The sequence below is a fragment of the Chelon labrosus genome (assembly GCF_963514085.1).
Source record: "Chelon labrosus genome assembly, chromosome: 16".
NCBI lineage: Eukaryota > Metazoa > Chordata > Actinopteri > Mugiliformes > Mugilidae > Chelon > Chelon labrosus.
In genome coordinates this window covers 10,565,404-10,592,224 of record NC_140349.1, presented here as the reverse complement: position 1 = coordinate 10,592,224, position 26,821 = coordinate 10,565,404, and the positions used below count along the sequence as shown (strand labels likewise).

At 42.3% G+C, this 26,821-nt stretch overlaps 4 protein-coding genes across 6 annotated transcripts in view; 1 reads left to right on the top strand and 3 right to left on the bottom strand.

The window, feature by feature from the left end:
- The window catches only part of akap9 (A kinase (PRKA) anchor protein 9), a 58,726-nt gene extending 53,829 nt beyond the window's left edge, over positions 1-4,897 (top strand). For all 3 annotated transcript variants that reach the window (XM_084563749.1, XM_084563748.1, XM_084563750.1), the window contains 15 exons: positions 29-196; positions 323-428; positions 547-742; positions 882-1,032; positions 1,127-1,471; positions 1,567-1,866; positions 1,967-2,181; positions 2,288-2,393; positions 2,601-2,795; positions 2,925-3,125; positions 3,253-3,485; positions 3,577-3,671; positions 3,751-3,904; positions 4,056-4,186; positions 4,360-4,897. In XM_084563749.1, the coding sequence (XP_084419875.1) occupies positions 29-196; positions 323-428; positions 547-742; positions 882-1,032; positions 1,127-1,471; positions 1,567-1,866; positions 1,967-2,181; positions 2,288-2,393; positions 2,601-2,795; positions 2,925-3,125; positions 3,253-3,485; positions 3,577-3,671; positions 3,751-3,904; positions 4,056-4,186; positions 4,360-4,403 (2,640 nt within the window). In that variant the 3' untranslated portion in view covers positions 4,404-4,897. The remainder of the gene's footprint in view (positions 1-28; positions 197-322; positions 429-546; positions 743-881; positions 1,033-1,126; positions 1,472-1,566; positions 1,867-1,966; positions 2,182-2,287; positions 2,394-2,600; positions 2,796-2,924; positions 3,126-3,252; positions 3,486-3,576; positions 3,672-3,750; positions 3,905-4,055; positions 4,187-4,359) is intronic.
- Positions 4,898-5,914: 1,017 nt separating this feature from the next.
- cyp51 (cytochrome P450, family 51) lies at positions 5,915-10,305 on the bottom strand. Its single transcript, XM_084562707.1, has 10 exons — positions 9,771-10,305; positions 9,589-9,687; positions 9,009-9,185; positions 8,789-8,915; positions 8,376-8,550; positions 8,161-8,280; positions 7,794-7,989; positions 7,601-7,696; positions 7,344-7,512; positions 5,915-7,252 (listed from the first exon to the last, which is right to left on the bottom strand). Exons 1-10 carry the CDS (start codon positions 9,930-9,932, stop codon positions 7,074-7,076), a joined length of 1,500 nt encoding a protein of 499 aa, XP_084418833.1. The 5' UTR covers positions 9,933-10,305; the 3' UTR covers positions 5,915-7,073.
- Positions 10,306-10,703: 398 nt separating this feature from the next.
- Positions 10,704-17,008, bottom strand: krit1 (KRIT1 ankyrin repeat containing). Its single transcript, XM_084562535.1, has 17 exons — positions 16,761-17,008; positions 15,732-15,901; positions 15,403-15,559; positions 15,201-15,293; positions 14,974-15,103; positions 14,636-14,879; positions 14,367-14,482; positions 14,008-14,151; positions 13,757-13,913; positions 13,546-13,653; positions 12,942-13,098; positions 12,595-12,746; positions 12,292-12,458; positions 12,089-12,176; positions 11,791-11,997; positions 11,503-11,619; positions 10,704-11,391 (listed from the first exon to the last, which is right to left on the bottom strand). The coding sequence occupies exons 2-17, from the start codon at positions 15,831-15,833 to the stop codon at positions 11,302-11,304; spliced, it is 2,229 nt and encodes a 742-aa protein (XP_084418661.1). The 5' UTR covers positions 15,834-15,901; positions 16,761-17,008; the 3' UTR covers positions 10,704-11,301.
- Positions 17,009-21,362: 4,354 nt separating this feature from the next.
- LOC311501270 (protein rapunzel-like) lies at positions 21,363-22,549 on the bottom strand. The gene is made up of 2 exons (XM_084562989.1): positions 22,509-22,549; positions 21,363-22,338 (listed from the first exon to the last, which is right to left on the bottom strand). Exon 2 carries the CDS (start codon positions 22,283-22,285, stop codon positions 21,605-21,607), a length of 681 nt encoding a protein of 226 aa, XP_084419115.1. The 5' UTR covers positions 22,286-22,338; positions 22,509-22,549; the 3' UTR covers positions 21,363-21,604.
- Between the last annotated feature and the right edge of the window lie 4,272 nt (positions 22,550-26,821).

The window sequence follows — 26,821 nt, the reverse complement described above, 5'->3', positions numbered from 1 at the left end:
GTGTGTGTGTGTGTCTGACTTGTTGCAGACGTCGGGAGGTGTGGACTGGCGTGGGCAGCTCCTGGACGCAGTGCGACTGGTGTTTGTGAGGGAGCGGAGCGTGCTGAAGAATGTCCTCTACAGCCAGCTGGACCTGCTGGATACCAGCGACGCCATCATTCACCTCAATCAGCTGGAGCGCAGACTGGCTGAACAGGTCAACAGCTCAATCTCTTCAAGCTATCTAAGACTGCTCCGTGTTTTCACAGAAGTAGAAAGTATTTTAAAGTTTTACCACGAAGCACAAAGTCCAACAGGTCCTGTTTTTGTTATCCTGACACAGGACGCCCAGCACAGGGAGGCCATGGGTTCACTCCACACAGCAGAAAGGTCCAGCCTCATCTCTGAGATTCATCAGCTCCGTGATCAACTAGGGCAACTTCATCAAGGTGAATATTTATGTATTTATCTACAACAAATCTCTATTTGGTAAATATATAATCACGATTCCAAGATATTGTACATCCAGTAATCAGATGCTTTTTTTATGTTTTATTTTAAATGTAGGTACACAGCCTGCCCTCTCAGTGGCTAGTGAACGTCTCCTGAAGGAGCAGAGGGAGGGAGGAGGAGCAGATGGAGCAGCGGAGGCTGACAGGCTGCTGTTGGAGGAGCTGAAGGCTGAACTGTCCCAGACTAAACTAGAGCTGGAGACGACGCTAAAGGCCCAACACAAACACCTCAAAGAGCTGGACACACTCAGGTCAGACACAATGCTCACACAGCGTCAATTGTTCTCTCAAATTCAAAGTCAGAAATGTTTAGTTTGAGAAAATCTAATTCATCAGAAGTAAACAGAAGTGTACGACTGACTCTTTAAAATGCTCACAACATGTCGACAGGGCGGAAGTATCACAGAAAGCTGCTGAGGTGGATGCACTGAATGACGAGCTGACAGAGGAGAGGAAGAGAAGCAGAGATCTTCAGTGGGCCATGGAGAAGGAGAAGTGTCGAACTGGGAGGACGGAGGAAAGTAAACGAGAGGAACTGGAGGTAAGACGTGTAATTACCGGTTCAATTAACCATCACACCTTTTATTTCTTGAAGTTTTTTTTAGGAACAAGTTTTATTTTTATTTCCCCACTAGGACATGCGTTTGACTCTGGAGGAACAGAAGACCCGCGTAGACCAGCTGACGCAGACCCTGGACCAGGAGCGGCAGGCCTCGTCTCAGCTCTCCCAGCAGGCTGAACAGGAGCGTCTCGGCCTCCACAGGCGTCTGCAGGAGCTCCAGGTCCAGCTGGAGACGGAGCGAGCTAAGGCCCAGGAGATGAGCACTGCTCTGGGGAGAGAGAGGGAGCTGCGGACTGGTGCATCCTCGGACGGCGGCCCCTCCAATCAGGAGAGGGTTCGGGAGGATGGGACGAGCCTTGAGGGGGAAGAGAGTCGGCTGGAAAGACTGCAGAGGGAGCTGGATGACAAGCATGCACAGGTGGGACGTTTGTGGCTTTCTATATTCTACGACATTTGCTCCAAACTGCCACTCAGAATACTCAAAATTATCTTCATCTAACTTTTGCTCTCCAGGTGGTTGATCTCCTCAGTCAGTTGGAGGCGCAGAAGCTGGAGGTTGTACGAAAAGAGGAGGAGCTGTCACTGACGAGTCAGAGGTCCAGGCGAGACCAGGAGGCGCTGCTGGAGGCTCGGGCCAAGCTGGAGAGGCTGGAAGCACAACTGTCTGAGATCCAGGAGCAGCTGGAGAAAGAGCTGGAGAGGAGGAGGAGTCTGGAAGAAGAGAAGGAGCGACTGGAGGAGAGGTTGAAGCAGTTAGGAGAGCAGAGAGGAGAGAGGGAGGGGAGAGGACCTCTGCAGGCCAACAGCCAGAGTGTGAGTGACACAGGATGACGCAATAGTTATTTTTAAAAAAGTGTTTAAAGTATCTATAATACGGTTTTAACAGCTATTGCTGCTACTATCTAAACAACAGGCCACCGACCGCACCAAAGACTGGGTGTTCCAGCAGAAGAGCGGACATGTTGAGACGGCGAGCTCCAGCCCGTCCCCTCACAACACGGAGGCCTCTCCAACGGGTCACACCGGCGGACTGCACCACGGCCCATGGCGCACCGTTGACAAGATTGTGGGCAAGCTCCACCTCATTTCCTCAAAGGTCGGCAGCATGGCCAACAAGACTGCTGGCAGGTAATCAAATCAAAAAAAAATTTCTAGTTACCTTAAACAAAACCTTAGTGTCTGATGGCTGTATTGAAAACCACTAATTATTAATTTATACACATCTTCTGTGCAGGCCGACTGCAGAGGTCGACAATGAAGACTTGTCCTGGGTCCGGTCCAGTGTTGATGAGGTCATCACCATGCTACAGCAATCCCCAGGTCTACCATCCGTCCCCGAGGTCAGCAAATGCTTCCCTTAGTTTCTGCATATATATGTTGCATTTATTTTTAAAGCATGACAGAAAGAACCACAACATACAAGACTGAATTCTTGTCTGCCTTGTAGCGACGAGCCAGAATCAGCTGTTCATGCTTTCCCAGGCGACATCTGTTGAGCCTTACGCTTGGTCGTGACTGTTTGTCAATCTTCTGTCTGTTTCCCTCAGAGTGTGTCCCTGCTGGCAGGAGGCTCCTCCAGCTCCTCCAACACCCTGACGGAGCGGCTGCTGAGGCAGAACGCCGAGCTGACGGGTTTTGTCAGCCGTCTGACCGAGGAGAAGAACGATCTGAGGAACCACACGCTCCGCTTGGAAGAGGAGCTCCGACGCCATCGGCAGGCCGGGCTGGGATTAGCCGACAGCGTAAGTGCTGAATAGTAAAACATCTGTAAAATTTTGTTTACTGGGACATAATATTTGTTTGCCGTTTTCTTGTTCGTGTTCAGACTGGCTCTCATATTAACTACGGGGTGTTTTATTTTCTTCCTGCAGTCCATCAGAAGAGGAGTGTCAAAGATTGACTCGGCAAGTTTGCTGCTTTCTCAAGAGCGGGAAGCTTGGACTCGAGAGAAGGTCCGTCTGGAGAAAGCTTTACACCTGGCTCAGTCCCAGGTGGCCCGACTCAGGGGAGAGATCCGGTCCGACAACCTGCGGGAGATAACCGGGCCTGAAGCTGACAATGCTGCACTGAAGGTCAGCGAATTACAGCATCTGATCCACATTAAACCATCTTGTCTCTGAGAACTGAGAATCATAAACCACTGAGAAAACAAGCTCATCTTCTCTTTTCCTTTCCTTTCCTTTCCGTTGTCTCTTCCAGAGGATGTATGGGAAATATCTGAGGTCAGAAAGCTTTCGCAAAGCACTGATCTACCAGAAGAAGTATCTGCTGTTACTGCTGGGCGGTTTCCAGGAGTGTGAGGAAGCCACTCTGTCGCTCTTGTCCAGGATGGGCAGTCGACCGTCGCTTTCCAGCCTGGACTCCTTCAGCCAGCGCCGCCGGGGGCTGACGCGCTTCCGCTCTGCCGTCCGAGTCTCTATCGCCCTCTCCAGGTTGGCAGCTGAAGCAGTTTCATGACGAACAGCAAAGATTGCGGCTTTTATTGTTATTTTTTCCTAAAAAGAATTACATTTGTTCATCTAGAATGCGTTTCCTGGTGAAGCGATGGAACAAGGCGACGGGGATGAGCTCCACAGCCTCCTGCAGCGTCAACAAGAATGGAGCAGGTCAAACATTAGGTAACCGAGGCGTAAGGTTTTACGACTTCTTCATGTTGGCGCTGAGAAATGGCGCTCACCGTATCTTTTTTTCTTTCAGGTGCGGAGATGAGAGACTCGCCGTATCTTCACCCAGGCGGTGTGGAGATGTACAGAGACAGAGGAAGTGGAGGAGGAGGAGGAGGAGTCTCCAGCAGCAGGGGGAGAAGTGGACGTGAATCCCCCCGGTCGGCCGTCTCCTCCACGCAACACAGGTACGCCTTTAGATTAGGTTCAGTCAAGGAAACATCCCTCTAACAATGATTTCCTTTTCACTCACTCCTCTAAACTTCCATATATTGGCGTGAATGCCCGAAGTAAATCCTTTACATGGAGTCATTTTAAACCGGTGTGTTTAATGTGCAGGTTTCACTTGGCCGGAGACCACAGCGCTCTCACCTGTTCCCACCTGCAGAGCTATGACCCCGACCGAGCGCTCACCGACTACATCTCCAGACTGGAGGCCCTGCAGAGGAGGCTGGGCAGCGTGACATCAGGTAAAACAGCTCCACAGTCACCAGGTTACAGCGAGGTCTCTCAGCTCGGTTACCCCGGGAGACAGAGACACTGTGTGTGAAGTTTCTGATCAGCTGTTTCTAGTGTAATCCTTTAATTTATTGCATTTGTCAGATTTACTGAACTGTTTTCTGTCCTCCCCCCCCCCCCCCAGGTGCTTCTTCATACGCTCAATTGCACTTTGGCTTGAGAAGATAGACGCTGACGAGTTACATTTGGCTTGAAGAAACTCAGTTGCCTTTTCTCGTGCTGAGCGCTCTGCTGTTTTCTATCATTCTGGCGTGGACCGTATCTTTCCATGTGGACCAAAACACGTTTTTTTATTAGTGTACGACATGTTGTATTCAGGCTTTTTTGTCGCCAGCACTTGAAAAACAGCTACGTTTGTAATTTAAATCTGCCTCTTTGTTGTGAATGAAACTACAATCATGTATATTTGTCTAATGCTAATTTAAGACTTTGTGATTAATTTATATGTTTGTGTTGTATGGGTGGAGCGTTAATGTAGAGAATGTTTGGGTTCACTGTTGAGGAGGCTGCTACTGGATATCCTACACTACACTGTGTTTTGTTTAGGCCGGACAGACTACAGAGGACATTTGTAGAGAACGTATTTTTGTAAAGCGTAGGAGCTTTGAATTTTCTGGGTATTTTGTCAAAAACTGAAATAAAGAGGACTACAATATTTCAAAGTGGTTTGCATTTTTCTTTGGTTGCATTATATCCTTTAAAACATCAACAATTTTTAAGATAAGAAGTAAAACATCTCAGGTCCAATACTTGAAAGTAAAAATACATATTTGTATTATCATTTAAATGTACTAAAGGTAACGTCAAAGTACTATGTGTGTGACTTTATTACACCTGGCCTGGCCATAAAAAAAAAGTCACCACCTGGATTTAACTAAGCAAACAGGTACGAGCCTCCTATTGGATAATTACTACATGGGTGATTATCTTTCAGCTGGCAACAAGTTATTTAACCCCAACTGATGCAATGAGTAGCTTCTCATTTCTTAAACAACCATGTCTAAAGACACATCCTGTGGTTGTGGAAAAGATGTTAAGTCTGTTTGAGAAGGGACAAATCATTGGCATGCGTCAAGCAGAGAAAACATCTAAGGAGATTAAAGAAACTACTAAAACTGGTTTAAGAACTGTTCAATACATTATTAAAAACTGGAAGGACAGTAGTGGGGGACCATCGTCTTTGAGGACGAAATGTGGTCGGAAAAAAAATCCTGATTGATCGTGATTGGCGATCACTTAAACGTTTGGTGAAAACAAATGGAAGAAAAACAACATCAGAACTCGGGGCTATGTTTAATAGTGAAGGTAAGAGCATTTCCTCACATACAATGTGAAGAGCACGGGCCAGACTTCATGGGGCTCAGATTGTGAAAGAGTGGTTCAGGGAGCATGAGACATCACTTTCACACATGGATTGGCCACCACAGAGTCCAGACCTTAACCCCACTGAGAATCTTTGGGATGTGCTGGAGAAGGCTTTGAGCGGTGGTCAGTGTATATTGTTAATACTGTGACTTCAATGGCTGTAGAGTATCTTACTTTTTGTGGTTCCAAATGTAGGGGTCCGTCCCCCAGAAATGGTCACCTGATAAATCTGAGGGCCGCAAGATGATGATTAGGAAACAAAAGTAGAAAAACGACAATGCTTCCGGTTATTTGAATGAACTCTGTGAGGAGATTTTATTGGTGCTGCTGGTTTATTGGTACGTTAGCCCCATCTACAGACAGGTTTCTTTACTTGTTACAGATGAAAATAGTTGCAAACCGCTGATTAAATATTTTAAGAGTCTGTCCCAAGTTTTTATGTAAAACTTATAATGCTAAAATCATGATTTCAGAAGCGAGTGGTAGCTAAAACCGTTAAGTAAATGCAGTGAAACAAAAAGTACAATATTTACTTCTGAAATTTAGTGACACAGAAGTATAAAATTACACAGAACAGAAATATTTAAAGGACCTCTGACTTATTATATTCGACCTCTTGAGTGAAGGTCTAATCATCCAACATGACTTAATGGCCGTCAGAGTATGTGAAGCCTTTAATTTAAGGCTACTGTAGAAAAAGATAACAACAAAAAAAAAAACTTTGGTCCTGGATCGGATCATCAACTGAAAAAACACAGGAGAGATCAACACCGATCCCAACTCTCAGGGGGATCAGGCTGATTACAGGTGGGACAGAGGATCCCATAATTATTCCTCTAACAATCATACAGCTGATTTAAGTCAGTTATTACCAACGTTGTTCATTTTATTTGTTTTTAATGCAGTTTCAGTCATGTCATGTCCCTTTGCATGAAACAATCAAAACTATCTGAAAATGTTAAACAACATTTTCAGAGCTCTTGATGCGATCACATGATCTTCCTCAGCAGATGGGATGTCTAGTTAACATGTTTTCTGAGCACTTCAAGGATTTTTCATTCAAACATTAAAATCTGCAGAGGAAGATCACGTGACTCAATCAAAAACCTCAGATTTCACGAGGCTGCAAATGGACCTGGTGCTGAGATGGTTTTGCCGACTTGAGTCTCAAAGGTCAAGAAAAAGTTTTCAGGCTCTGGAAAAAATAAAGTTTTCTGGGGTGGTCCCTAAGGCATCGATCATTTCTTGAGTAACTCGAACATGAAAGCTGTCTAAAGATGATGTATTATGCTGAGTTTCAGAATAAAAGCTGGACTCCAGACTCAACAAAGGCAGCGTAAAAGCACAGGCTGGACATTAAGAGCAAAGTGCAGTCATCAAAATTTTCCTTAATTCAAGTCCGTTCAAGTTAGAGCTAAGTTACAGATGTTTCCTCGCGTCTTTCTCACGCCTCCGCCGTCCGCCTCAAGTCTCTCACTGCTTCCTCCTCTTGTATCTGATGACGGGGTTGTGAGGCGTGTGAATCATCGTGGTGTAGTTGATAGTGGGGAAGTATCCGTCCACCAGGTCGAACTCGTACATGCGCAGCATCGTGGACCAGATCGTTTTGATCTGGACGTAGGCAAAGTTTTCCCCGATGCAGCGATGGCGGCCTGAAGACGGAAAAAAACGACTGATTTGATTGAATGCGGTTCGAGTGATGATGATGACTGGTCGGTTAAGGGGTGATAAAGTATTTCTTACCGGCTCCAAACGGCACATAAGCGAACTTCTCCCCTGCAGCAGGGTTATCGTTGAGGTAGCGGTCGGGGCTGAACTTCATCCTCTCCACCCAGGTGTCGCGCAGACGGTGGTTGACAGTCGGGGAGACGCAGACCTGGTGGCCCTCGGGGATGGTGTATCCTGCCGCAGTCTGAGAAAGCAAAAGAGAAATGTGTGAATCTTTGAATAATAAAGGTTGAGCAACTTCAGGAGTAGGACTGGAGCAAACGAGTCTCTACCTGAGGAGAGCGAGCCATTCTCATCATGGTCATGATGGGCGGGCGGAGGCGAAGGGTTTCCTTTAAACAGCGCTCCAACAAACTGAGATCCTTCAGCTGAGGATGACGACAGGACAGTTGAGGGAGTGTCTTGTGATTTCTCTATTTCTGACCATTCATTTTTGTGCAGTGTGTAAACCTTGTTATTTCTGACCTGATCAAAGTCGAGAGGAGGTAGATCTTCCCCGCACACAGCCTTCTGTTCGGCGAGGCAGCGCGCCTGCAGAGCTTTGTCTCTGGCCAGGAAGAAACCCAACCAGGCGCTGGTGGTGGAGGAGGTGTGCTGACCCGCCAGGAGGAGACCAATCAGCATCCCGGCGATTTCGTCGTCGGTCAGTGGCCGTCCGTCTCTAAAGATAGAGAGTTTCACGGTTTAGAAGGTTAAAAGAGACATCGCTATCTATCCGGTCAATATGTTTGACAAAGGAGGTGATGGTTAAAAGTTCATGGCTAAACCAACACTTCCTTGCTGCTGGACCTCTTGGCACATTTTAATGGAGACTCAAGTGATGTCATCTTACTTGTAGGTGGCATCGATGAGGGTCTGCAGGATGTCGTCAGCTTTCTCTCCAGACTGCCTGCGTTTCGCAATCACCTTGTAGAAGATGTTCTTGATCTCGCGGTGAGCTTTGTCCCTCTTCCTGAACATAAAACATTTCATATTTTTTCAGTTAGTGATTTTTCTGCATCGGCGGCGTGCAGATGTGCGCACCCCCAACTCCTCCTGCAGACGTACCTGAAGCTGGGCAGCGGCAGCCACCCGGGCAGGAGCCAAGCGGCGTGGCTGAATCCTCCGTCCAGGTCGGCGTAGAGCTGGGCCACTCGCTCGTCCAGCATGCTGCGGATCTCCTTCCCGTGGAGGCAGCTGCTGGCGGTCAGGATGATCAGCTCAGACAGAGCGTCAAAGAGGTCTGACACGAGGAAAAGCTCATTTAGTAAATAAACTGACAAACCACACACATCCTCATACACCTGTCACCTGTCATACTTTGCAGACAGCATGACTTTTTATTGATGAAGCATATTTTTCACGAGTAATGCATTCAGATAATGAAGGAAGACAAAGTTTTCCTAGTGTTACTACTAGTTTATCAAACTGGAAGAGGTGTCACTTCTTATATTTATGTTATATTTTGTGAAAGGTCGTACTTCTCTCTCCGCTGTCTCCCCATCTCTGAAAATACTCGATGGTCTCTGCCTCGATGATCTTCACATGCTCCTTAAAGCGGGCAATGTTCAGTCCGGTCTTCAACATCTTCTTTTGTTCCAGAAAGAGCTGCAACCAAAGAAAGGATTTAAGCCAACTTCAGCACCCTTCAGTTTCCCTCTGATTCCCTCTGTGCGCATTCATTGGCCTGATAAGACTCACAGGGTTCGGAACATCGTAGGCGACTCCTTTGCCAAACACTGGCGTGGTCAGTTTGGAGTAGACGTCCTCGGCGTTCAGCTCCTCGTTCTTGCTGTTGAACATCAACGCGGCCGCGTCGCTTCCCAGCAGGTAGGTGAAGGTTTTCCCCACCATGGTGAAGCTGAACACGGGGCCGTACTGTAGGAGAGCAGCAGAGATGCAGGAGTTCAAACAGTGCTAAATTTTTACCTTTAGACCTCTAATACTTAAACAAAAGAGATGTTCAGATTCAGGACTGAAGAAGCTACCCTGGATGATGGCGAATCCTTTAAGTTTGCTTTTGAAAATTAACACTTTTAGATTGACCTGGTTAAAATTCATACTGGCACTGCTTTGTTTTAAAGGATCGAAACCACTGAGATTATATTTATGTCAAGATCTCTGCATGCACATTGTGTGACAGGAAACTTTTTCCACACATTTCTCTCAATCAAAGTTAAAAACATGCAAATATTAAGTTTAATTTGAAAGAAAGTCGAGAAAGACAGCAAATATGTACACTTGAGAACCAATATCTAGTAATATTTGGCCATTTACTTACTTTTTCATAAGCATTTTCAAGAAATTCAATGGGGCTTTTCCCAAATGCAACTGCATGTCCCAGGAAAGGGATGCTGGAGGGAATATAAGGTGGGTATTTCTGTTGCAAAGAAGGAGCAAGATATACGACGTTAAATAGTTATAATGCTTAAATCTGACGTTTAATATTTGATCTCAACTTACCAGATCGCTGTCTTTAGACTGTCTGAGCAGCAGTTTGGAAAGATATCCCAGTGTGAGAGTTATGACGGAGGCTGCCAGCACCGCGGAGGTCGGGTTGTCGTTTATTTTCCCGACAGTGTCCTCCAGCAGCTTAGTGCTCATTTGATAAAAGTGCATAGACATTTTTAAAAAAATAAACGAGTAACTCACCCGCTAAAAGCTGTTACTTTTCAGCTTAACACTGCCCAGTCTGTCTGGCGCTCACCGCGACGGGGGAACGGTCATATCTCCCAGTCCCCAACATCTCTACCTGTCAATAACGGTCCTGCCCCCGCCTGACCGACGCTCGCTTGTGATTGGCCGGCGCTTTCGTGTCAGTCAAATAACTGCCGCTGTGATTGGCTGCCTCTACCTGAACCCATGTCTTGCTATATGATGTCATCCCAGCGGCAGATCCAACATGGCCGACTGTCCGAGTTTATTGATTTTTAACTTAAATATCAAACCAGTTTTGAATTTTAAGTATTACTGTCCCTCAGAACTCGTTTATACACGTAGTTACATATTAAATTTATTTCCGCTGTACCAAAGAGGTAACTAAATATTTCGAAGTACAAAGACAATTAAAGTTTATTACAATAAATATTGTTGCTAATCAATTGTTGCTAATCAATTACATGCTCCGTCTACCATAAATTAGCTGTTGAGATATTTTGAACTATTTCCAAAATAATACGTTTAAAAAACAAACGTGTTTCAGCAAAATCATAAAAAGTTTGATTTTGTAAGGACTGAATAGTATTGTATTATTTTTATAATATTTTATTTAATGTGTTTTCTTGCTTCTTATTGGGTTTTTAATTTGGTGTATTTGATTTAAAGGTTTATGTACCTCGTAACATTAAATCTGTTCTATATTATGTACTTTACATAATCTACAATATTATTCTTGTATGCCATTGCTACAAGGTCAGCACTATAAAATGTCTCTTATATCTTAGTTGATTTTTAAATTTTAATATTAACCAGTTTGCTAAATGCTCTATGCAACCTTATTTTGCAAAAGTATAAAAGTAGGTTCCGCGACCCTTCACAGGAACAAGCTGTTACAGAAGACGAACTAACAAATGACTAAAAGTATGTTAATAAGTAATTTCTTTTTAGTGTCCACACAATACACAGCAACTATTCCCCCCATGTTTTTTCCAGCTTATTATTTTATAGCCCTCAGTATACTTCTATTTACCTGAACAGGTAATGTCATAATCTGCCATCTGCTGCCATCAATGAAGAGAAACACATCCTTCTTCATACATCAGTCACTTTATCAAACAAACATTAAATAATAAACGTATTTACATGCAATCAAAATATATGACTCCTCAAAATACACAGTTCAAAAGTTGTGAAAGACATCTCTGAGCTTGTATAAAAATGAGGCGTTTGTGGAGAGCCCAACTCTCCGTCCAGAGTTATTGCAGACAGGTAGATGATGGTCGGTATGAAGAACCTGCACTGGCATCTTTGGCAGCGGGGGTCTCTTCAAAAGTTTTCAGCCGTAGGCATATTTGTCTGTTGCAACTTTATCATTTGGAGTCATCTGTCCACTCAGTTTCATTAAAAGCTTCACAATAAGGCCAGCCTGTAAGGAAATGTAAAATAAAACATGTTAGATTTGATTATTCTAGTTAAGATGTGACTACTAAAAGTCTGAAAACGTGAAAATCTGAAAGTGACATCCTGTACCAGTTACCTGTTTTGTGTGCACGATTAAGTTCATTTTGTTGTCGCCACTGTGTATCTGGAAGTATTGGTCAGCGTGCCCGAGCTGCCACATGAATGTGCCATACTCTAAACTGATGAGAAGAACCTGCGCGACAAAACATTAAATAAACGAACATACCAAGCATAGATGAAAGAGACGCAACATGTTTGATTAAAAACAGGACTAGAAATGCCTTCATATGTTTACCAGTAATAGTGCAGAAAAAAAAAAAAAACATCTCCAATGCAGTATAAGTTTAAAAGAAAATAAATAAACCTTGGTCTCCATGTTCATGAGGTGCAGCCCCTTCGTGTTGACCCCGACGTACACACGGATGACTTTGTGGTTGCTGGCACTGGCCTTGGTGTAGACCTGGCCTGTAAAAAAAGCTGCTCCATAAGTCGGGATGTCCCAGCAATTCTGCAAGAAGAGTCGCTGCAGGTGGTGCATTTCTTTGCTGACCCCCTCACTGGTGCTCAGGGCCTGTTGGGGAGGAAGGGACATAAAGACACTGAGTCACTTCAGGAAGCAATGGGGTTTCATTTTAAGGTTTAAAAACAAAACATGAGCGTACTTTGTATTCGTGTAGGATCCTATTGGTCCAGTGGTATGCTTTGCTTTTCACCTTGGATATTGGCACAATTGACTTCAGGTTTTCCTCACTAAAATAAAACAGAAAATAAGTGGGTTTTTCATTTAACTAAAGAAAATGAAAAATGTTATTATTCATGCAGTTTTCTGAACCAGAACGTATAGAGAGATTTTAATTTTATTTACTTGAGAAATCCCTGTTTGTGCTTCTTGCTCTCATAGTTGCCGTAGATGATTTGCAGGAGGAGGCTGGCCAATGTGATCAGCTTGCTGTCTGGAGCAGGAAAGAAGCCCTTCAGGAGGCAGTGACGGGCCTCATCGAACAAGATAAGGATGGCAAGTGGATCCTCTACCTGGAACAAAGTAAGTAAGGACCAGAGTGAGGACAGGTTCCTTAAAGTCAGTCAGCATATCCAGTCAAGCCATCCGTTTTTGACTTTTCTCACTTATAAGTTGTAAACAAATAGCTTATCGTAAAATGCCAGCTACCTTTTTCTCAATTTCAAGAGGCAGTCGGACATCCCTGCGCAGGAAGAGCTGAGATGTCTCCCTTTGAGGATCTAGCACCGTTAGGTCCGTCACGATCTCTGTCCATATCCGCAGGTGCTGCAAGGGCTTGTGGTACGGCTTCAGCTGCAGGTCTGACACACAAAATGCACACAAATCTTCCTATGGTCTTGCAACAATAACGTAAAAAAAAAAAAAAAAATGGTAACTCTACACATAGCTAAAGATCACAAAATACAGTATATCTTTTTGTGTTAAAATCACTACATTAAAGATACAAGTACAATAATTGCACAGACATTTAGTTGGACTTGAGAATGCAGACTTACGGAGGTTTTCTGAGCAGATCCAGATGGTAAAGTACTGCTGCGTCTCCTGAGAAAGACGCATGCCTTCCATGATCTGCTGCACAGTCGTGTTGTTGCCATGTTTTAGCTCCACAGAGCGATATGATCCATCCATGCGGTAGATTCGCACCTTCTCATACTGTGGAACACATAAACCCAAATAAATATCATACACACAAGAAACATGACTTAGTCCATTGAAGTTAAAATGTGCCAAGCACCTGGGACTGTTATTGAGGAAAGAGCACCATCTAGTGACCAACACACTTAACTGCCACAGAAATATGAACTTCATCAGGATCCAAAGCTGATGTCACAAACTCAAATCAAGCACTTCTATTACATTTTATTCCTATTATATTTAACACAGCAACAAATCAGAAAACAAATGCATGTATGTAGAACTGTATACTTATAGGTTTCAGTGTGTATATAATACTCAATGTATAGAAATCCTGGCAAGCTTTAAAATGTATTTTAAACTAGTTCGTATATTGGTCTGTTCTCTAACTGAAGTCATTTCCATCACAACTTGGTTTCCACTAACAACAACCCTGACAACAAATACAATAACTGTGTGACTCACTGGTTTGGTGTTGGCTTGCTGCAGAAGCTTCACCGTTTCCTCCCATTCATTCTGTTTGTTCTCCTCACACACTTGTAGCGGTGACCTCTTCTGTTGGTCCTCTATGTGCTGTTGTTTGAGGAGTCAATACCAGAATTTAATGATTAACATCTGTTGAATTATTATATTGCAGCAAAAGAAACTACAGCATCTCCAAAGTCAAATCTCGTACCCGGTCGATCTCAGGGTGCTGCAGCAGGAGCTGCACTATCTCTGCGTGGCCTCCTCTGGCTGCAAAGTGCAGAGGGGAGCTGAGCTGACCATTCAGCAGGTTTGGATTACAGTTACCTTTCTCGAGCAGCAACTTGGTCGCCTCGACTTTACCGTGCCTACAAGGAACCACATAAATGTCAAACTTAACCGCGACCCACCACAAACAAAACAAAATCGAAGAAAATATAAAACTTTGGGAGACTTTCTCACCAGCAGGCATAGTGTATGGGAGCCCAGTGATCGCTGTCCAGCTGCTTCACTGAGAAACCACTGTCCAGAAGCTTGGAGAGCAAATCTGTGTCTCCTTCACAGGCACTGCGGTGAAGAGGAAAGTCATCCACCCACTGGTGGTCCCTACGAAGACAAAAGTTTGTGTTGAGTATCTTCAAGCCAATTTTAGTGGGTGAACACATGCCAAATGCAATGAGCTTAACTCGAGGCATCTATACTGTCCTGCTGACTACACAGGATGTCCCATACGAGGAGAAATTAGACCCACACACGAACAGAAGTTGACAGAACATGACATGAGTAATGATGGTGTGATTCATGTAAGAATAAGCACTCACTTGTCTTCTGTCACACAGTTGGGGCCGTGTTGCCATTTCTCCCTCTTAGGAATCTGAATCTTGGAGTAATCTGGTGCTTCAAGACCAAAGTATGGGTTGATGATAACTTTGTCTACCTGCAGAAAAAAACAAAGGGTGAATTTATTTTCAATTTATGTAGTTATAAATATTGGTTTTCAAATACATTGAATATATCATCCAGTCAAGTCTCTTCAAAAAAGCCACTTCTACATAAATAATACTTCTTTGTGTACAATGAGGTTTCTCACCCGGTTGGTGTACTGCAGATCTGATCCGTAGAGGGGATTCAGGATGCACATGTCTGCTTTCTCCAGGGACATCATCTTGCTCTTGATCTCCAGGGCAGTGTAGCCCATGTGAAGACCCTCATCGCTCAGTTTGCCTTCGCTGCTGTAGGCTGGATTGCTGACGTTGGTCTTCACCCGCTCTACGGGTGCTGGTCTGAACAGAGCTGGGATGGCATGAGGTACAGAATGCTGCTCTGCTAACCACCTGTGGAGGTCAAAGAGGCAAAGTTAATCCTCTAAAATGTCATCCTAGAGGGATTTGTTAGGAATGAAGACTGTGATAAAAGACGCATCCTCACTTGTCTAAGGCCAGGAGCATTTTGGAGGTGATGGAGCAGAAGTGAGTGCTGGTCTCACTGCACACCCGCATGATATCATGGAAACAGTAAAAACTAGGGCTCCCGGGGTTGTGGATGGGCTTGCTGTTGTCTGTTCAGAAGGACTCGTTATTCTACTGTTTGTACAGTTTAAACAGTGTTTCATACAATCTGTGGAGATGGTTTAGTAAAAGATATTGTTCGCTCACCTTTAACACTGACTGGCACAACAAAAAGTGAGGCCTGTTTCCCTTCATTGTCTCCTTCAAGATTAAATTTCTTCATGTGCACCACCCGCTTTCCTGCAAACCAAAAGTGATTTAGATCAGTGTGTTCCAAACACGAGTAAAATACAGTAAGCCGACCAAGACGCGCATAGTCACAGCAACTTGTCTAGAATAAACGTCTCACCTATGAAGCCTTGGTTATTAGAGATCGGTCTGATCGTTTCGTCAACATAATCCAATATGGATTTGGATTTGTCTCCTCCTGCTTTGATCTTTGTTGCCAGGAGGATTTTCTTTCTCTTCTTCTCCTTCCCTTCCAAAGGCACTTCTTTCAACAATATCTTCACAGGTGCCAGAGGAAACATGAGTCAGGATTCAGTAAATTCCGTTCATTGTTGATGCACACAGCTACAACAAGTCAAAACTAACTGTGAATTTGTTAACATGTATGCAGCTTTTGCATGTTACGCTTTGGTTCTCTATACATAACATTTTTTTTAATCCTCCGCGTACCTCATAGCCCTTGGCTCTGTATTCCTTTGAGCTCAGGCTGACTTGAGTCTTTGGACGAATGACAGCAACAAACACATCTTCAAGGCTGTCCTCGTTGCCCATCGCGCCGTCTTTTCCTCAGACCCGAGAATACATCCTACACTGGGGCCAAATGCTGTGGAGAGGCATGCCTGAAATGGAAGATTGCAGGTGAAGGAAACATTATCTAGTTTCAACTTTCAAAGTGCAAGGATTTGCTGCCTTTCTTTACTTTTTGTGTTAGTAATTTGATGTGGTTTGAAGATTTAAAATGGTAGCCTATAGAAACATTTAACAAATAAAAAATAAATCCCAGATAAGTGAGGGAATAATCATCAGAGTCATCAGAAATGAAATAGTGCCGTTAGTGACTGTGTAATTTTGCATCACTTAAAACCATTTTTACAAACCAGGAAGGTAAAATTTAAGGGAACTTGTGACTTTATTACATTAAAATTGTAATGTATTAATACTACTTATAAAGTAAAATGCCCAAAGAACATAACACCAGCTATGTAGATAATCTAACCTGTGATTATTGTGGTTTTAAGACATGATTGATATTGTCGAGACTTGGAACAACTTTTACCATGGCTTGTGAACGCAACATAATAATGCTAGTAGAAGCTACTGGGTGTTTTACAATACAAGCTTCGTTATTTTATCAACTCTCGGGCTGTACATAAACTAAGTAATAATTTCTGTTATTAATGTTTGGTGTAATTATGAAGTAAAGAATTAATAAACTGAGTTCCGAAATCAACTTGTTGAGTTCAAAGGGGGGGTCACGCCCCGGAAACCAGACTCTCGTTTCTATACACAGTAATTACACAAACAGTTTTATATACTGTACTCTTCTCCTTTCGCTGTGCTGCCGGATCGGTCCCTTGTTATTGTATTTTCTGGTCCACACCGAACATGGTCAACTTTTTGAACTGAATCAGCAGCACTAGCCGGGATGCTACACTCATCATCACCGCTTTTTCCGCTCGTCGAGCAGCTGAAACTCACCGAAAGCGACGCGACTGCTCCCCGAACGGACCAAACGCCACTTTTCTCGGCTCTCCGGTAGTCCTTACTGTGTTAAATTAGCAGTGTGAAGCCCGAAGGCTGCTCCGGGTTAGCTTCCAGAGCCGATAACTGTGCTGAAGTAGTCGCAGGCCTTTAATTTAGGGCAGGGCGGCAGAGACAAACAGAGGAATCACGTTACGGTTTGACTGCAGCGGCTCCGGCTGAACAACAGAGGACTCTGGTGGTTGGGGGGAGTTAGTGCGACTGAATATTCTTCAACAACTATTTACGATTTTTTTTTATATATATATTATTATTATTATTATTATTACATGAACATAAACATTAGTTAGTGTTTTTTTGTTTGTTTATTTTTTCAGTTGCTGACATCTTTAGAAAGTGAGGCAACTGCTATAGCAGCTAGTTAACTTAGCTTAGCACAGTTGCTAGGCAACAGCAGATACTTGGGAGAAGCCACTGCTTCAAGGCAAAAAATAAATAAATAAAATAAATAAGTACACAACCCCTTGTGAAACGGCAGATTTTAGTCGTAACACTTTGGCTTTTGTAGGAATTAAACAAATAAGATATACTGTGGGGACTACTGAGTTTGTGAGGGGGCTTGTAAGCACATATTACATTTGGATAGAGCCAGGCTAGCTGTTTCACTGGGTTCTTTATGGTAAGCTAATGTTTGCTAAGCTAGCAAATAAATATACTTTCCAAAATGTCTTGCCATGTCATGCTAAGCATTATATTCCACATTGATATATTGTGTTTAAGGTTCAGGGTAAATATTAAAAATTATTTTCATTATTGACAGCGGAGCATGATTTTAGTCCATAAATGCCATGAATGCCCATTACAATTTCCCCTAATTTGTCCCAATTTCAAAAAAATTCTGGTCCATATATAACAAGCACATCATAATAGGAAAATATTTAGGATTTAGCATTTGCTTGAAAAAATAGCGCACTGTAATTCTTTTAATAGACTAGTGGTGTCAGAATTGATCAAGTCTTTACTGAGGATATATGTTGTGTGGACTGTGTGGGCATGGTCTCTACTAATTGATTCAGTGGAACTGAGGATTACAGTACTAGATTGGCATGCACCAAAGGAATGTTTTAGTCAGCTCAATTGCATTTACTTTCTATTTAACTTTCTGTAGAAATCTTGCTGTCAGTTCATGTCTGTGAAGAGGAGATCAAACCTGAAGCCTATAGCAGATACCTGCAAAAAGTATAAAATCTTTATATACAAAGTCTTCGTTCTAGTATATCTGAAATGAGTTTCACAAATATAGAACTTTACCAACCAATAATTTATACAATTTATTGAATAGATTGTATAAAACTTCAGCATTTATTGACATGCGACACTAAGCAGCTTTAACATTTAGTGGTCACTTCGAAAATAACATAAACTGTCAATACAATAACTAAAAGGCTGCAATTCAGACATCAAGAGCAGCTCAAATGCACAAATGAAAACTTGGCTTTGGTTTTATACATAGTTATATATTTTAAGATACATTTTTTTCTTTTGTCCACCGCTTGTTGCCACTAAACCTGGTGGATGTCATCTCTCTGCCGGTCTCTCAGCGTCTCCATGTTCAAGACGATTTGTCTTTGCACTGGCTGAGCGACTACTGCATTTTCTCCTGGATGTCCTCCACCCTCTTGGCACATTTCCGCACCTCTTCTTCATCATCCTCTGTTACAGCTGTGTAGGCCATGAGGGCAATGAGGCCCATTTGGAACAGGTGAGCGATATGTGAACAGCGGTGCTCCATGATTTCACGGTCACGACCACAGTCGTCCAGGTACACCATCAGCAGAGGTTTTCCAAACAGGGTTTTTGTCCCCATCACACCACGGTGGTAGACATCCAGGCTCATGTCACTCTGGTCTCTCTCATAAAATTAAATGCCCATTACAATTTCTCCTCATTTGTCCCAGTTGCCAAGAAATTCTGGTTCATATGTAACAAGCACATCCTGACAAGAAAATATTTAGGATTTAGCATTTGCTTGAAGAAATAGCCTACTGTTATTTTTTTTAATAGACTAGTGGTGTCAGAATTGATCAAGTCTTTATTGAGGATATATGTTATGAGGATTTTAACAAATTTGAGCTTAAATGTTTTTTATGACTATGTTTTTTGACTTTTTAAGTGGTGTTTAGTAAAAATTGTCATTTTTTTATTTGGGGATTTAAGAAGTGACTTGTCTTATTAAAACTTCCAACTGCTAGTCCAACATTTGACTTGTTTACCCTTGAACGTCTTGTGACAGCACTGCTTAGATACCTTGTTTACAGGTTAATGGGATTGTCTACTAACTATTTATTATTATTATTTTTCTTTTTCCCCTGGATCGAAAGCATAGATGTTGTATTTTAACATTTACTGAATTTGAGATATGATTATACACCATAGAGATGCCGTAGTAATGTCCCCTTCACAGCTGTTTTTACCTAGTCCAATATAGAGTGTATAGCAACAAGGGGAACAAACACCACATTTTTATGAACTCCACTTCATTGTTTGTGTTGTGTTTTGTCCTATTCATCAGCCTATTTTCAAGTGTTACCACGTAACCTTTATGTATGACTTGGTAGTATTGTCCACACATTGTTTAAAGGCAGATCGTCTAGATTCCAGGTCATGGTCTCTACTAATTGATTCAATGGAACTGAGGATTACAGTTCTAGACTGGCATGCACCAAAGGAATGTTTTAGTCAATTACATTTACTTTCTATTTAACTTTATGTAGAAATCTTGCTGTCAGTTCATGTCTGTGAAGAGTGGCTCAAACCTGAAGCCTATAGCAGATACCTGCAAAAAGTATTAAATCTTTATATACAAAGTCTTCGTTCAAGTATAGCTGAAATGAGTTTCACAAATATAGAACTTTACCAATCAATAATTTATACAATTTATTGAATAGATTGTATAAAACTTCAGCATTTATTCATTTATTGACATGCGACACTAAGCAGCTTTAACATTTAGTGGTCACTTCGAAAATAACATACACTGTCAATACAATAACTAAAAGGCTGCAAGTCAGACATCAAGAGCAGCTCAAATGCACAAATGAAAACTTGGCTTTGGTTTTATACATAGTTTTATATTTTAAGATAAATTTTTTTCTTTTGTCCACAGCTTGTTGCCACTAAACCTGGAGGATGTCATCTCTCTGCCGGTCTCTCAGCATCTCCATGTTCAAGACTATTTGTCTTTGCACTGGCTGAGCACCTCCTCCATTTTCTCCTGGATCTCCTCCGCCCTCTTGGCCCACTTCTCCCGCACCTCATCTTCATCATCCTCTGTTACAGCTGTGTAGGCCATGAGGGCAATGAGGCCCATTTGGAACAAGTGAGCGATATGTGAACAGCGATGCTCCATGATTTCACGGTCACGATCACAGTTGTCCAGGTACACCATCAGCAGAGGTTTTCCAAACAGGGTTTGTGTCCCCATCACACCACGATAGTAGACATCCAGGCTCATGTCACTCTGGTCTCTCTCATAAAATTAAATGCCCATTACAATTTCTCCTAATTTGTCCCAGTTGCCAAGAAATTCTGGTTCATATGTAACAAGCACATCCTGACAAGAAAATATTTAGGATTTAGCATTTGCTTGAAGAAATAGCCTACTGTTATTTTTTTAATAGACTAGTGGTGTCAGAATTGATCAAGTCTTTATTGAGGATATATGTTATGAGGATTTTAACAAATTTGAGCTTAGATGTTTTTATGACTATGTTTTTTGACTTTTTAAGTGGTGTTTAGTGAAAATTGTCATTTTTTTATTTGGGGATTTAAGAAATTACTTGTCTTATTAAAACTTCCAACTGCTTGTCCAACATTTGACTTGTTTACCCTTGAACGTCTTGTGACAGCACTGCTTAGATACCTTGTTTACAGGTTAATGGGATTGTCTACTAACTATTTATTATTATTATTTTTCTTTTTCCCCTGGATCGAAAGCATAGATGTTGTATTTTAACATTTACTGAATTTGAGATATGATTATACACCATAGAGATGCCGTAGTAATGTCCCCTTCACAGCTGTTTTTACCTAGTCCAATATAGAGTGTATAGCAACAAGGGGAACAGACACCACATTTTTATGAACTCCACTTCATTGTTTGTGTTGTGTTTTGTCCTATTCATCAGCCTATTTTCAAGTGTTACCACGTAACCTTTATGTATGACTTGGTAGTATTGTCCACACATTGTTTAAAGGCAGATAGTTTAGATTCCAGGTCTCTACTAATTGATTCAATGGAACTGATGATTACAGTTCTAGACTGGCATGCACCAAAGGAATGTTTTAGTCAATTACATTTACTTTCTATTTAACTTTCTGTAGAAATCTTGCTGTCAGTTCATGTCTGTGAAGAGTGGCTCAAACCTGAAGCCTATAGCAGATACCTGCAAAAAGTATTAAATCTTTATATACAAAGTCTTCGTTCAAGTATAGCTGAAATGAGTTTCACAAATATAGAACTTTACCAATCAATAATTTATACAATTTATTGAATAGATTGTATAAAACTTCAGCATTTATTCATTTATTGACATGGGACACTAAGCAGCTTTAACATTTAGTGGTCACTTCGAAAATAACATACACTGTCAATACAATAACTAAAAGGCTGCAAGTCAGACATCAAGAGCAGCTCAAATGCACAAATGAAAACTTGGCTTTGGTTTTATACATAGTTTTATATTTTAAGATACATTTTTTTCTTTTGTCCACAGCTTGTTGCCACTAAACCTGGAGGATGTCATCTCTCTGCCGGTCTCTCAGCATCTCCATGTTCAAGACTATTTGTCTTTGCACTGGCTGAGCACCTCCTCCATTTTCTCCTGGATCTCCTCCGCCCTCTTGGCCCACTTCTCCCGCACCTCATCTTTGTCATCCTCTGTTACAGTTGTGTAGGCCATGAGGGCAATGAGGCCAATTTCGAACAGGTGAGCGATATGTGAACAGCGGTGCTCCATGATTTTACGGTCACAATCACAGCTGTCCAGGTACACCATCAGCAGAGGTTTTCCAAACAGGGTTTGTGTCCCCATCACACCACGATAGTAGACATCCAGGCTCACGTCACTCTGGTCTCTCTCATAAACCTCCTGAAAGGTTTTCATGTGGCGCTCCGCGTTGTCAGGATCTTTTTTCACCTGTGCCACCATGGTGGCAAAGGCAGCATACTGATGCTTGATGCGTTCCTCGTACTTGCCATAAGTTTCATTAACCTCGTCGATGCGGATCGTCTTCAGGATTTCATGGTTATTTTCTGAGATGCTCTCTAAGTTGTTGTGGATCACCTGGAAGTCCTTGTCAAGAGTGTGGGCCTTATCATCCACCAGGCCCTTGCGAGCCACCTTGACCAAGGAGGAGACAACACCAAAAATTGGGTAAATGGTGGAGGCAAAGGAGGAGACCATCTCCACGCAGCTCAACGCTTTGTCTAGAGGTGTCTTGATCTGCCCCGCATCAGCCATTACTGTTGCTTTTCTTCTGCCACGTTAAGGACCACACAAGGTGAGTTATGAGGCTGGAGAGATTGAAAAAAAAAAAAGATCATAATGCATATTAATAGTAACATGAATCCGCCCCTTTTGTTCCTATAATTTCATCCTCCTATCTGATTCAGCTTTCACAAAGCATTTAAACATCCTTTAGGTCACAGATTAGAAAGCATAGAGATGGCAAATGTTTACTCACCAGAGATGAAACTGTTGGTATCCCTCTGTTTACTGCAGCTGTCTGGCTTTCCTTTCCATCATTTTCTACCCTAGTCAAATAAGGACAGCCCCTTCCCGCCAATTAAGGGTGTAAACACCAGGAAGTGGCTCGTGCATGCCTTGTGCTGATTGGATGAGGGATTTCCTTTCAGATGCACTATAGCTAAAGCTCTAACCAAGGTATGCGACACTGACAGTGGGCATCCTTTTGCTTTTATTTTAGATTCCCATACCTTGCGTGTGACATTAGATACCACAACACTTATCAGTATGCAGAAGTGGAAAACTTTGCCACCTCATCATGAATTCCATGCATTTTTTTGGTCTGTCTTTCTCACGATACTGACACCAATGCACTGAAGACAGCGAAGCGTCAGTTCCCCCAAATTACAAAAGAGCAATTTATTTACTTTTATGTATTGTTATTCTTTCCAAGGAGATAGGTACAGCTTTGTCTGTCAAGGTAAAATTTCATTTGATAGTGGATATATGAAACTTACATAAACACGAGTTGTCACACAGAAATGTTTTTGAAATAAAAATATTAAAAACAATCTTGATATAAGAAAAAAATCAAATGCACAGACACATGAAAAGTTCATGTTCATTGATAAAACTGAAAAAAAAAAGGTAATCTGTGTCCATTTCTGGAAACAATACAGAGGATACGACTTCATGCCTCATTTAGGTGTTTCCACAGAACATATTTTGAAATGTCATATCAAGAAATCCCAGAAATAATTAAAAATAATGATAGCTAAATTCCTTTGAATTGATGTATGACTTATGATTGTGATATTCTGTAGTATTGATTGATAGTAATAATAATAATTCTTTCTTAATTTATTCATGCTTTGTAATATTGTATAGTTAGCTAAATCACAGTTTAAAAACAATGCATTATAAACAATAGTCCGGAGTGCAACTTAGGGTTTAAACAATTTCAAGCAGGACGTTTGTGATATATATTTAACACCATGTACAATAAGAGTTATTTTAATTTTATTTTAGTTTCTCTGCTTGTCCACATTCTCCTGCAACCTCCTCTGGACGGGCTCCTCAATCTTGGTTCATCTCCATCATCCTTGTTAACATCTCTGTTGGCCATGACTTTGACTAGACAAGGTTCGTTCACACATATATAATAAAAACGTATATAGATAAAAGTGTTTACATTGCTTTACTCTATGTTTAATTACATGTAGGATCTTCGAAAACTTAAAAACCATGTCAGTTGTGAACATTTCTAACTCTGGTGCCATCTGATGGTCTTATTAAGGATGACATGCTACTCTCAAGAGGCAATATTCTGTATTTTATTTCCATTTAATTGATATGTGGAGTCTGTGTGGAGTTTGCATGTTCTCCCTGTGTCCTGTGTTCTCTCTGGGTACTCCGGCTTCCACCCACCATCCAAAGACATGCTGGTTAGGTTAATTGTAGTGGTGGGCAAGTGAAGCCTTATGAAGCACTGAGGCTTTCCTAGCAATTGTGTTGAAAAAGATTCAAAGCTTTAACGCTTCAGTGACGGTGACATCTGTTGGACAACTGAAGCCATAGCAACCTCTCAAGAGCACGACTGAAGCACTGACACTGTTTCAATCCCATGTCAGCAATAAAAGTTTAGAAAAGACTGTGTGGTCATTTAAATGTTTTGTTCATTCATACTCGCCCATACTGTAAAACATCCCAGATTAAGCCTATGGATAAATCTAAATAATATGAAGGGTTAAATGTTGGTTAAGGGTTTAATTATTTGATCATGGTATGTGAACTCAGAAAGATCGTTTTTGTATTAAGTGTTTTACACCAGAGTCCAGATAATAGTTTGTCATAGGAGAAGTTGTATGGTCGAGGAGGAATGTTTATGCACAGAAGCAGACAGGTTTTTGGTCTTCACAGGTTTTTATTCAGAAATAGATTTTTTTCCACTGTGGCAGGCTTCAGTCTGCTCCTCTTCTGGCTCACGAGCTCCCCGGCTTTGGAGAAAATCCTTTCGCAGGGATGCTGGGATGCACAGATACTTGCATACAAGTTTCCACAGTGTAGGGTATACAGTCCATCTAGTACTTCAGGGTATCGTCTGCTCTTGACAGAATTTTCTGTTTCAAATATCTATGACACAGACAGAAAGACAATGAATGGCTGAATAAAATAACTGATGTTTCAGCAGTAATCAACATGCATACCTCTGGATCTCCACTGTAGCACTGGCAGATGCACTGCTGGTGCGGTGCTGAGACTCAACATAGTTGTCCAGCAAAACCCACAAGTTGTAGTTCTCCTCACTGGCACTGGTAGATGCTGTTGCAGTCTCAAGTGGCACTACTTCGGTCGACCCGTCGATAAGGCTGGCACACTCTCGTGTCAGTCTTTCAATAGCAACCTGAGCATTGCTTGGACCACCAAAGCCAGCCTGTTTGAACCGTGGATCCAAGATGGTGGCAACAGATGGGGAGGTCACCTTTTCCAAACCGCAGAATTTTTCACACAAATTATTCTTTAAGTGATTGGCAAGTGTGGCACCAACACAAGGAGCCATTTGGGCACATTCAGCTGAAATGACGCGTCTCAAGATTTTCGCAATAGGAATGGCCTTTGACCCTGACACTCTCCTTTCCTCAGACAGCTCCACAGTTGCCTGATAGAATGGCCTTAAAACTGTGAGGCATTGGTTTATTGCTGCATATTCATCAGCAGTAAAAGGTACAATATCAGTGCTAAGTGTCGCCAAGGCTGCCCCTAATGGTTCTCTCTGCTCATAAAGCCTATGAAGCATGGCGCAAGTGCTGTTCCATCTCGTTTCCACCTCTTGGATGACCTTTTTTTGTGCCATGCCCATATTGTCTTGAATTGTAGACGACTTCTCTTTTGCTTTTGTGCTGGACTTGAAGTGTCCGACTATTTTGCGTGTGTTTAATGTTCAACTGACTCACACTAGCCACGATATTGTAAGCCCCATCTGTGACCATCCAACAGACCTTTTCAGTGATTCCCCACTCAGCCATCAAATTTGCAGTGGCTTCTGCAATATTAGCTGCTGAGTGGGTCAGAGGAAAATGCTGCACACCTAAAAGCACAGTAGCTAGCTCTTGGCTGTCTGACACATAATGGCAAGTGACGCCAAGGTAGGCATCCACGTTGACTGATGTCCACATGTCAGCAGTCAAACTAACAGCTGAACTCTGCTTAATTTCTGCCATGGCCTTCTCCTTGGTTGTGGTGTACCTCGCTTCCAACATTGCCTTTATAGTTTTGCGGCTTGGAATGGCATATGATGGGTCAAGGATTTTAATAAAATTTCTGAACCCTTCATCCTCAACGATAGAAAAAGGCTGGCCATCTTTAACTATCATGTCCACCAGGACCTCATCCAGCTTCTGCTTTCTGGACACTGTGTGGGAGAAAGGTTGCTATATAAACATGATATACAACATCTACAGTATATATACATATATATTTAACTTGCAGTCAAGAATCCCAGTGTTGACAGGGTCACGGCTTTGCTGGGCATGATTGTCTTCATGCCTGGCACACAAGTGTCTCAGCATTGATGACGTATTGTTGCTATAAGACAACTCTTATGTGCAGAGCAAACACCGCACCTACAAGTAATTATACATTTGAGACCCATTTAAAAAGGGAAAATACTATTACATAAAATGTAGGCCATGAAATGCATCCCAAACCTTTGAACGGCGCTTAGTGCTTGTACTCGCCATGACAATCACTTTCCAAATCTCCTCTCACTCTCCAAATCTCCTCACAACCCCATTTTGAGGAGTAATGATGCATGTTTTATAGCTTGTATGGCACCAAACCACTCAAATCTGTCAAACCTGTCAAGCTGTCATAGGCTCACAACGCATGAACACTACGAGCCAATGAACCGCACTGACACACACTATGAGCCAATGAAACGCTTCGAAACATTTCAAAGCAATGAAGCGCTTAGTGCTTCGGTCACGTGACGCTGGTGTTTTGATACACGGTTCAAACCACTCCGCTTCAGGAAGAGCGACACAAGCTCCAAAGCCTCAGTATCATTTGCCCATCACTATTAAAAACCCTTTTTTCGCCTACTCCTGCCTCCAAAGTACTGCATTTGGGTCCAAACCTCCATTCTCCGCTAACCCTTTTTGACAGAGGTCGTGTCATTCTGTCAAAAAGGGTTAGCGGGGAATGGAGGTTTGGACCCAAATGCAGTACTTTGGAGGCGGGAGCAGGCGAAAAAAGGGTTTTTAATTAACAAAAAGACAAAGCTAACAAAAGCGCTGCTGAGGCAGGGTATCC

Coding starts and splice junctions, on each gene's coding strand:
- cyp51 (XM_084562707.1), bottom strand. CDS start 9,932: ATGTCTATGCACTTTTATCAAATGAGCACTAAGCTGCTGGAGGACACT. Junction 9,688..9,770: donor AGTCTAAAGACAGCGATCTG/GTAAGTTGAGAT, acceptor TCTTTGCAACAG/AAATACCCACCTTATATTCC. Junction 8,916..9,008: donor CCTACGATGTTCCGAACCCT/GTGAGTCTTATC, acceptor CTTTGGTTGCAG/CTCTTTCTGGAACAAAAGAA.
- krit1 (XM_084562535.1), bottom strand. CDS start 15,833: ATGGGCAACGAGGACAGCCTTGAAGATGTGTTTGTTGCTGTCATTCGT. Junction 13,654..13,756: donor AGCACCCTGAGATCGACCGG/GTACGAGATTTG, acceptor CTCAAACAACAG/CACATAGAGGACCAACAGAA. Junction 11,620..11,790: donor TCATGAACATGGAGACCAAG/GTTTATTTATTT, acceptor TTTGTCGCGCAG/GTTCTTCTCATCAGTTTAGA.
- LOC311501270 (XM_084562989.1), bottom strand. CDS start 22,285: ATGGCTGATGCGGGGCAGATCAAGACACCTCTAGACAAAGCGTTGAGC.